This window comes from Pteronotus mesoamericanus, unplaced genomic scaffold (genome assembly GCF_021234165.1).
Source record: "Pteronotus mesoamericanus isolate MK-2021 breed Mesoamerican mustached bat unplaced genomic scaffold, CSHL_Meso_final contig_68, whole genome shotgun sequence".
Classification (NCBI taxonomy): Eukaryota; Metazoa; Chordata; class Mammalia; order Chiroptera; family Mormoopidae; genus Pteronotus; species Pteronotus mesoamericanus.
Genome location: NW_026555234.1, coordinates 6,423,230 through 6,433,069, shown reverse-complemented (window position 1 = coordinate 6,433,069; position 9,840 = coordinate 6,423,230). Strand labels below are relative to the sequence as shown.

The 9,840-nt window shown below is 61.0% G+C and overlaps 1 protein-coding gene across 1 annotated transcript; it reads left to right on the top strand.

The window, feature by feature from the left end:
* Positions 1-536: 536 nt before the first annotated feature.
* On the top strand, positions 537-3,061 carry NKX3-2 (NK3 homeobox 2). Its single transcript, XM_054582239.1, has 2 exons — positions 537-1,002; positions 2,517-3,061. Exons 1-2 carry the CDS (start codon positions 537-539, stop codon positions 3,059-3,061), a joined length of 1,011 nt encoding a protein of 336 aa, XP_054438214.1.
* Positions 3,062-9,840: the final 6,779 nt, after the last annotated feature.

Genomic DNA, 9,840 nt, shown 5'->3' with positions numbered 1-9,840 from the left:
CCCCGCGCCTCTCGGAATCCAGCTGCCGCCGCCGCCGGGGGTGGGCTCCGGAAGAGCGGGTCTAGCAGGGAAGGGAGAGGACGAGCCAGGAGCGAAGTTCTGCAGGCGAGGAAGAGACTGAGGCGCAAAGAAAAAGTGACTCTGGTCGTGCTCTCCGGAGGCGCTTAGGAGGCGACTGCTGCCGCAGAGGGGCCCCCGCGGATCCTCCCCCTATATCCTCGGAGGGGCCGACCCTGGGCCGCCCCTCAGGGCGCCAGGCGATGAGATAATTCAGCTGAGCTGCGAAAGGAGAGCGTCTGGCGCTGGACTGGGAGGGAGGGGGTCTCCGGGCGGGGTGAGCCTCGGAAGTAGGGGTGAGGGTCGGCGCTGATCCCAGCCAGAGCAGGGCGGGGGCTACTGGATTGCGCAGGAGTGGACTGCAGGGGCCTCGCGCGCGGGGCTCACTCGAGCTGCGGCGGCCCGCGCGCTCCGTCCAGCTCGGAGCTGCCCCGCGCCCCAGCCTCCCGGCCGGCCGGCCGCTCCGGCCCGCGGCGCAGATGGCTGTGCGCGGTGCCAACACCTTGACGCCCTTCTCCATTCAGGCGATCCTCAACAAGAAAGAGGAACGCGGGGGGCTGCCCGTGCCGGAGGGGCGCCCGGTACCCGGGGGCACACCGGTAGCAGTGGCTGGGGCGCCCGCTGTCTGCTGCTGGCGGCTCTTTGGGGAGACAGACGCGGGCGCGCTGGGGGGCGCCGAGGACTCTCGGCTGGCGTCGCCTGCTGGTACCAGAGCGGCTGCGGGACGGACCGCGGAGAGCCCGGGCGGCTGGGACTCGGACTCGGCGCTGAGCGAGGAGAACGAGGGCACGCGGCGCTGCGCGGACGAGCCGAGGGCCAGTCGGTCCAGCCGTGCGGGAGGGACTCTGGGCCTCGTGCAGCCGGTCTGCGAGCTGCCGGCCGCCAAGGACCTGGAGGAGGAAGCCGCCGGCCGGAGCGACAGCGAGATGTCCGCCAGCGTCTCAGGTTCGCTGAGATCTCCCGGGGAAGGGCTGAGGGACTGGGCAAGGAGGTCAGCCTCGTCGAGTGAGGCGGGCCTGCCGTGAGCACCCTGCACCCTGGGGCCCAGGGGCTGTCCCAGACCCCAAGCTCTGCGCTCTGGCGCGGGCTGCTCTAACCCTCCGGTAACTGAGCCCGAGAGAAGCCCAGAGAGTCCTCAGAGTCTTCCGTCCTGGGACGAGGCCTGAGATGTCCTCCAGTCAGGGCTGGGAGGGAACCACTGCACCCCGGATTTGAGCCCATCGCCAATGCCTTCGGCTGGCCCCGTGTTTGTCTCCAACACTCCCCCCCCCCCCACCATCCCAAATCAGTTAAAGGTTGAGAGCAAGGGGCCCAGAGACCTGTGTAGCCAGCACCCTGGCCCTCGCCCAAAGAGCAAAGGTACTCCTAGGACTGGAGGTCCCAGGGCCGGGCTCCGCAGCTCAAGAACAGGTAGCGAGGGACACCTCCCAGTGGGCCGGAGGGCCAGGATCTGCAGAGTCCAGGCTTTGGGAGGAGGGTTTGTTTAGCTTCCCCAGACCCCAGGGCCTGGAAAACTGTTCTGGGCTGAGGACCCACGAACTGCAGGCAAAGCCGGCAGCCACCTGAAGGCAGAGGGGCTGATTTTAGTCACCCCAGTCGCAGCAGAGAGAGAGAGACCTCCTCAGCCACTGGCTGGCAAATCATTCTGTCGGAAAGACCCCAGTGCCTGCCCTGGTCGGGTGGACGCTGTAGTAGGCCTCACTGGGCCCCAGGCAAATGGTCTGCTAGAGGCCAGAGCCTGGACCTCTCTGCGAGGGTGCTGTGGAGCGAGTGGGAAACAGCCGAGGAGCTGGCATCCGATTTGGATTCAAGGACTCTAGGCGGAGACCTTTTGCTCTCGTCACCCCAAATCCCCAGCCCATGTCTCAAATCCTTGGAAGAGAGAGGGAGAAGTCCACCCAAGGCCTTGGGGCAGCCCATTGCCACTTTCCTCGCAGCATCTCTGGGTGGATGGAGGCGGAAGGCCCTGAATACCTCTGTCCCCAGGATCTGCCCCCCCTCCCCACCTTCCCTTCCCGTGCAGCCGAGGCATGTGTTCTGCGAGGACGCGAATGCCTGAGCGTGAGTGCGGAGAGGCGAGGGGACTCGAAGGAGACAGAAACGCAGTCCAGAACCTCAGAGCCGAGAAGCCTTGGAGACTAGTCAGGCTCGGTGCCCCACGTTACTGAGGGGAGCCAGGGGCCCGGGTAGAGGAGACAGCTGTGTCTGGGCTGCACAGCGTCCACACCGTGGCTGAGGCCGTTGGCCGCACCCGGCAGGCCCAGATGCGGGAGGTGAATGGGACAGGGTTCTGAGACTTGTGCCCGGGAGCCTCAGCGTCTAGGCCTTCCCCATCACTCCGGTGGGATCAAGGCATGGCCGTGCCCCTCTCCCCCGCCCCACCCCGCGCAGCTGAGGCCTGACCTCTCTCCTCGGCGGTGCTGAGGGTCTCTTGTTTGTGTCTCCTCTGGGGTCCGCAGGCGACCGCAGCCCGAGGGCGGAGGACGACGGCGTCGGTGCCGAAGGCGCACGCGTGCCTGCGCTGTGCAGCGGCGCGGGCGGCGGCGGCGGCGGCGGCGGCGCGGGCCCGGCGGGCGGCGCGGAGGAGGAGGAGGAGCCCGTGGCTCCCAAGCCACGTAAGAAGCGCTCGCGGGCCGCCTTCTCCCATGCGCAGGTCTTCGAGCTGGAGCGCCGCTTCAACCACCAGCGCTACCTGTCGGGGCCCGAGCGCGCCGACCTGGCCGCGTCGCTGAAGCTCACCGAGACGCAGGTGAAGATCTGGTTCCAGAACCGTCGCTACAAGACCAAGCGCCGGCAGATGGCCGCCGACCTTCTGGCCTCCGCGCCCGCCGCCAAGAAGGTGGCGGTGAAGGTGCTGGTGCGCGACGACCAGAGACAGTACCTGCCCGGGGAGGTGCTGCGGCCACCCTCGCTGCTGCCACTGCAGCCCTCTTACTATTATCCTTACTACTGCCTCCCCGGCTGGGCACTCTCTACGTGCGCGGCCGCCGCGGGCACGCAGTGAACCGGCCTGGGGCGAGGCCGAGAATGATCCCGGCTCCCCGGCTCTAGGGGGCCGCTGACGGCTGCGCAGGTTGTGCTTTGTACAGGGGCGCCCAGCCGAGAGGTCAAGTGGAGGATGAAATCCAGCCCTGGCCCTGCTCTCCAGGAGGAGCGCCCTGGCGACAGGACTGAGTCTGCCCGGAGGGTGGCGCCTTTTTCCACTTTGAACCAAGGCACCCTGTGGCCTAGGGGCCCTGCTCCCCCACGCCGCCCCCCCCCACCTGCCTGGAAGCCCTTAGACATTATTTATTATCACGACAGCGTCGGATTTGGATTGTACCTACCTGGGGATGGCGTTTCCCCGGAGTGGAGAGCCCTCCTGGAGACCACGTAGCCTGAATCCCCAGAACGTCAGGCCTGCCGGGAGCGTCGTGCGCTAGGCCACACTAGTTCATGGTATCCATGCTACCAATCTATGTGTATCTACATATCTATTATTTTTGGAAATTGCATTTGTAACAAAGGGGTGCGAAACCCTGGCAGCCTCTAGGAACCCCCAGGCCAGGGGTTGGTTTGAACCGTGAAGGGTTTGGTTTTCCGGCCCCTGTCCTACCCCCTCCCCGGAGTCCCTGCGCGGGCGAGGGCGCCCTGTTGGATGCTGAATGTAAGGAAGGCAGCCTCTGGGCGCAGGGCACCCCCCCCCCATTTTTCCTCTTTGAGGTCCAGGGCGAAAGAAACTGGGAAGCTCCCGAAGCCTCCAAACAAGGAGACAGCAAACCCCACCCCCGGCAGCCTTTCGCAGAAATTTTTTATTTCTTTATTTTTTTAAAAGGAGGTTCAAACTTGTAGCACTTTTAAGTTGTTTGTATTCAAATGACGGTTATTTTTGTATTCAATGTGAATATCCCCGACCAGCCTTCCCGCGGCGTCCCCGCAGCTCCGCCGCCGGGCCCTTGGTCCCTCCTGCCCACCCGCTGCCACTCCCGCGTCCTGACCCTGGCCTCTCCCATCCCTGTCCCTGCCCCTAAGACTGGTGGTCCCGTCAACCTCTTGTCAGCCTCGCCGCTTTTCGCCTCCTTAGGGGCACTGTGCACTCAACTAGACTATTAACTTTAAAAAGATTTGTGAAGTTTGGAAGCTCTGTGCGCTGTATTTTTCCCTTTAATTTATAAACTTTTAGTTTCACATGCTTTCCTGGACGCCTTGTTTTCTCTGAGCTTCCCTCCGCCCGGCTTTGGGGAAACCAGTAACGTGGACGTATCTGGGGTTCAAGTTCCCGACTTCTTTTCAGTCCTGGAGCCAGGGTGCCTGCCCCACCCCGCGGGGGAGCGGCCCTGCCGCCCACCCGCAGGAAGGGGATGCACCTATGCCGCTCAGGGGACCCCGAGGTTCCGGACTTTGTAAGAGCCGAAGAGTAATCCCACCGGATCAAGACTGGATCCCTAGGATCCCCTTTTCCTCGTGGGCATGGATTTCTGAGTCCAGGAAGAGTCCATAGCCAAACCGCAACCAGTTTCCGTCTCTCGCCCTAACCTGCCGACCCTGCCACCTGCCCACGTCCTCTCTGCTTTCCATCTTCCCAGCGTTTCTCTGAAGTGATTCTGGTTTTATTTGGTTTCCAGAATAGGCCAGCAAAAACTTTGGCCGAGATTCCGAAACCATTAGGGGGAGAAGGAGGCGATAATAGAGCTTCTCCTGGGAAGGGTCACCTGCGTTTTGACCTCTGCCGGGTGCAAATGGCACTTCCCCTCCGCGAGGGCCCGGCGTCATTTGATCCGCACGGAGGCTCAAGGTTGGAGCAGAGAGAACGGGCAGGGCGAGGGTTGGTTGTTACCCCATTCTACAGGCGAACACGCCCGCCGGTCTTCCCGGCGTCCCCAGGAGGCCACGGATGCACTGGAGCAAAAAGCCCGTCGCTACCCTTCGCTCACCCTGACCCGGCGAGCGAGGAAGGGTTAACGCCACAGGGCAGGCGCCGAGGCCCCTGGTGCGCGGCCCAGGCTGGGAAAAGCCGAAATCAGGCCTGGGCTACTTTCAATTTCACCCGCAGCGGCGGAAGGGCTGACCCGTCCAGCTCCTCCGCCGGCGACTGTACCCATCCTCGCGACTCCAAACCCCCAACGCCCGCTCCCCCTCACCCCAACCTCCCGCCTTGGGGACCCAAAGGCCTGGGCCGGGCCTCTGCAGCACCTCGCGCCAGGTGGAGCCGAGAGTCTCCACCAGCCTTTACGAAACGATTCCCGCTTCTGGAAACAGAGAAACGCGAAGGTAAAGGCAAAGGCCCTGGGAAGGGCACCTCCTCGCCCCGGGTCCCAGCTACCTTCGAGTGGCTCCTGTAACCACTCTGTTTCTTTGTGACGTGGTTAAGACTTCTATTTTAATGTCTTACGCATGAATGCATTCTTTTTTGTTTTTGTTTTTTGTTTTGGTAGAAAGAGCATTTCTGATAATGCCAGAATCCCCTCCCCTCTCTCCAGGGGTCGCCACTACTGATTTTTTGGGGTTGGGGGGGTCAATTTTTTCCCCTTCTGGAAATGGCAGTTGGTTGTGGCTCCGTCCTAAAAGGGTAGTTGCTGCTCCACCCTCGCGGACATGGAGTCAGGAGAACCGGGTAATTGCTTCCGAGTAGGCCGGGCGGCTCCCCTACCTCCTTCGCCGCCCCCTCTCCGGCTCCCCACCTAGGCCAGTTCTGCTGGGCTGGCTCGAGAGGCCCGGGGAGAAAGACTCAAACGAATTCACCCTGACCCGCACGGCTGCGGGATGGCTCGGGCCCGGCCCGCGGCCGGCGTTGGCGCCAACGCTGTGAGGCCTGAGTCGCGGGCCTCAGGCCGCCCCTGGCTCAGCCCGGCCTGCGAGGGTTGCCGCTGCGTTTGGCGACCCAAGACGGTTTCGTTCCTGGGCTCCTCGCCGCAGACACCCCTCCCGTTGGAAATTTCCGGTGTAACTATTTTCATTTCCTTTTCCATCTGCACTCACATCCGAGCCCATTTTTAAAAGACGAGAAGCGGTTGGTCCGGCTCCCTGCCCCGGGGGATCCCTGCGCCGAGGGCTGCGCTGAGCGCTCGGCCTCCTCGGGGCCTGGTCGCAGGAGCCCCTGCCGCCAGAGCCCGGTGGGCTTCGGAACGCTCCACCCTTCTCGGTCCCTTTCGGCCCTTAGCGAACCTCAGAGCTGGCTTTGGCGACCACTGAGGACCCACCCACAGAGATGGTGAACTAAGGCAGGAGGAACGACGGGGAAGGGGGGCGAAACGCGCTGGGACGCTACTGAAATAGGTCCCAAGGACCAAGGTTCACCCCGCGAGTCTCATTCTGGGCTGCGAATTTGGGGTCCTTTGGCTACCAAATGTCGCTGGCGTGCGTGCGTGTGTGTGTGTGTGTGTGTGTGTGTGTGTGTGTGTGTGTGTGTAGCTCAACCTTCCCTTTCTGCCCACCGGCCTGCGGGGCTCGGCCTTGGCGGTCTCAAGCAGAGTCTCACACTGGGAGAGTGAGGGGCTCTCGGGCTCTCGGACTCCCAAGAGTAGCTCAGAAAAGCTCGGCCAAGCTGGGGGAGTGTGGGGATGAGTTCCATTCCGAAAATAAATGGCTTCCGGGCCGAGCAAAGGGGGAGAGGGCGACAGTGAATCTGACTTCATTCGAGAAGGTCTGAGGAGGGCTCAAATACAACGTCCCCACGCCTCCGACAGGTGGTGTAGTGGCGGCAGCGTCCCCAACCCCTAGAGGCTGGAGAGAAGCAGCGTACGGGGGAGAGAAACTGGCCGGCTGGTAGCAGCACCGCCAGCGTCCCACCCAGGCAGGACCTCACCCAAGGCTTGCAGGCGTCCTGCGCGGCAGGCGTCTTGTGACTCACGCTCCCAAAGTGGCTGCTGGAGCGCCGTCTCAGGGACACCAGGCCGACACTTCACCCGTGTTCCGTTAGGGTTCCCAGGAAAAGGGAGAACCCCACCTGCCGCGAGTTCACGGAGTTCCCCTGGCTTTACAGGATGACTCGTGCCTCGAGGAAAGCCGTTGCTGACAGACCTTGAGCACCAGGGAGAATTAGACATTTCCTGAACCCCTGGAAAATGGTGGAGGAGCAACTGGGAAGAAGGGACAAGGAGAGGAGCGAGACCAGCAAGTGCAGGGGCTGAGGCCCAGGCCACAGCCCAGCCGAGGGGCCGCCGAGGGCCTTCAGTCTTGCAGGCCACCAACCTCCTCCTGTTAGCAGTCTTAACTGGGAACCATACCAGCTGTGCGGGGACTGCAGGACACAGCAAATGCTTGAACGCTTTGTAGGTGGGTAGAGGAGGCTCTTTGCATCGGCTGGAGTGCCTGGCTGCGCAGAGGCCGAGTTCCCCGGTGAAGGCCACCCCCTGAGCCACAAAGGAAGCAGGAACAGAGGCTCCGACTCTGAGAGAGGCCTGGAGGAGTGGCCAGAGTGAACCCAAGGACAAGCAGTACCAACAACGGTAACTCCATCTGTGTGAGGCGTTATACCCTAAAAAGTGCTCTTTGCATCTGTCCCACACAAGTTCCTCAAGGCCACCTCAGCCAAAGGGTGAGATGGCCATTTCAAAGATGGGGAAACTGAAGCTCAAAGAGGCGATGTGATTGGCCCGGAAGTCACAGGCCCCTAAGAGGCCGAGTCAGGGCGCTCACAGCTCAGAAGCCTGGCATTGGAGACAAGAGGGTGTACCGCCTCTTGGGGCTGGCCTCCCCCAGGCAGAACTGTGGGGGGCTGGATCACAACGTGGGGGTGTGCTTTGAAGACCATTAAGCACTGTACAGCTGGTATGGCTTTTCTATTATTGTTACCATGGGGAGGAGGAGGATGATGATGATGATGACGAAGAACTAGGCAGTGCTGAGTTGTCTGATCTGAAGCAATCTTCCCTGAGCCCCTGCCTCCCGCAGGGGTCTCCAGGAGCCCTGTGGTGTGTGCTCCGTGAAGCCTCCTCAGGTGGAGAGACGTTGTTGGGCCTCTGCCAGTTTTTGATTCTCCTGATAAATACGGTTTTTAAATGAAGAAATGCCAAAGCAGGGTTGCAAAGAAAAAAAAAAAGTGTTTTACTGTAAATGGTTACATCGTGTAATAAATTAAGGGTGTTTTTTTTTTCCATAGTTACACATAGAAGTTATTCAAGAGAAGCTGGGTTGTTCAAATCATTAAAGAATTTTATAAAAGAAGGTGGATTCCCAGGGCCCTGAAAGCAGGGGTGGTCCAGTGGGGGACCAGGTCATGTTAAGGAGTGAACTTTCAGATCTGCTGGGTGGACAGGCGGTTGTGCCTCCTGTGAGGGAAAGGACAGAAGTCCACTTTGGGGGCACTTCCCCAAATGCAGGCACTGGGCAAACGCTCACACCCCGCCTGGGGCGCTATTCCTGCGGCAGCTTTTTGCTCTGAGGCAGGCAGGGAGGGTCAGGAGCGAGGCTTCTGGCAGACCCAGAGCTGAACCCGAGTCCTTCAAGCCGGTGAGAAGCACCTCTCTCTTCCTGCTGGGATGTCAAGGGCAAGGGGAATAAGCTAAGCGATAGCTGCGGAGGCTGGGGCATCGCCGCCTCTGGAGCTTCCTTCGAGGTAAGCTCGCTCTGGGCTCAAACGTTCCCTCCACGCTGTCACGAGTGTGGAGGGAATGATAAGCTCCCTCCCCACACCTCACTCCTCCCCACCTAAGGCCCGCGCTCTCATCCACTCTCCCTCCCATAAGCACCGTGGTTTTCTCCCTCGTTGCCCTGCTGGGGTACTGGAGCCTTGCAGAGTCAAGAGCACTGTGGGCCCCACCTGGGCCCCATGGTCTACAGGGAGCTCCCGCCTCACTCCACTCACTCTTTCTGCAATTGCAACTTGAACTTCTGGCGTGAGGATCCTGGGCAGGGACTGTGCAGCCCTGGGAGCTTCTCAGAGAGACCCTCTGTCCCCGCCCCGCCCCCACCCCCACCCCCGCCTGGCCACCACACTCGGGCCTGGGTCTGAGCAGCGCTCCCTACCGCCTGGGCCTGTGTGGAGGGGAGTCCGGCCCTGGAAACCCTGCTGCCCCTCGGTGGGAAGTGTCTCTCCAGCCTGCACGCTTCGGGGTGGGAATGATCAAATCCCTTCAAGGGCCTTATAGATCCACGGAGAGAGTCTGTCTCAGGCCTGGAGTTTTCAGGCAAGAGGCAGCTCTGCCACTGACTTGATGACTCTTAGGTGATGGGCTTCTCTTCTCTTCTCCGTATACCTATCTTTTTAAAGTTGTGAGGCAGCTTTTAAGGTTCCTGGGTCGCGTTTGGAATCCACAACACCTCTGGTTTGGAGTGGAGGTAAAGGACAAAGTCGTTTTCTGCTTTGAATAATGAGCCATGCCCTTCCTGAGCAGAGGTTTTGTTTTGTTTTGTTTTGTTTTGGGGGGGGTGGTGTTTTATTTGTTTAAAGGATGTGGGTCCAGGTTGCTGCCCCCAGGCCTCCCCAAGGTTATCTTTGGGCTCTCCTCTGTCTTCTCTGGTTGGTCAGCTGTTTTGGAAAGTCCAGCTTTTTTGCTCCGAGAGGCTTGTCCCCACCCACTGTGCTTAGGAGGGAGGAGACTTGAAACCAATCCACCTCTGTGGCCGCACTGAGCTTCGGAGAGTCCCTAGTCCTTGGATGGAAAACGTGTTGAGAAGAGGGAGGAAAAAAACCCCAAATGCCACAAGTGCTTTCTCTCCCCTGGTCCACCAGAAAGCAAGGGTGGGCAGCACGCTGTAAAACAAGAGCTAGTAAAGCCGCTTATTTTAATAAGCTTATTAACATTTTTGAATGGCTCCCCTTGTGCGCGCCAAGGCCTCCCTCGGTGCGCCGCCGAGCTGTGC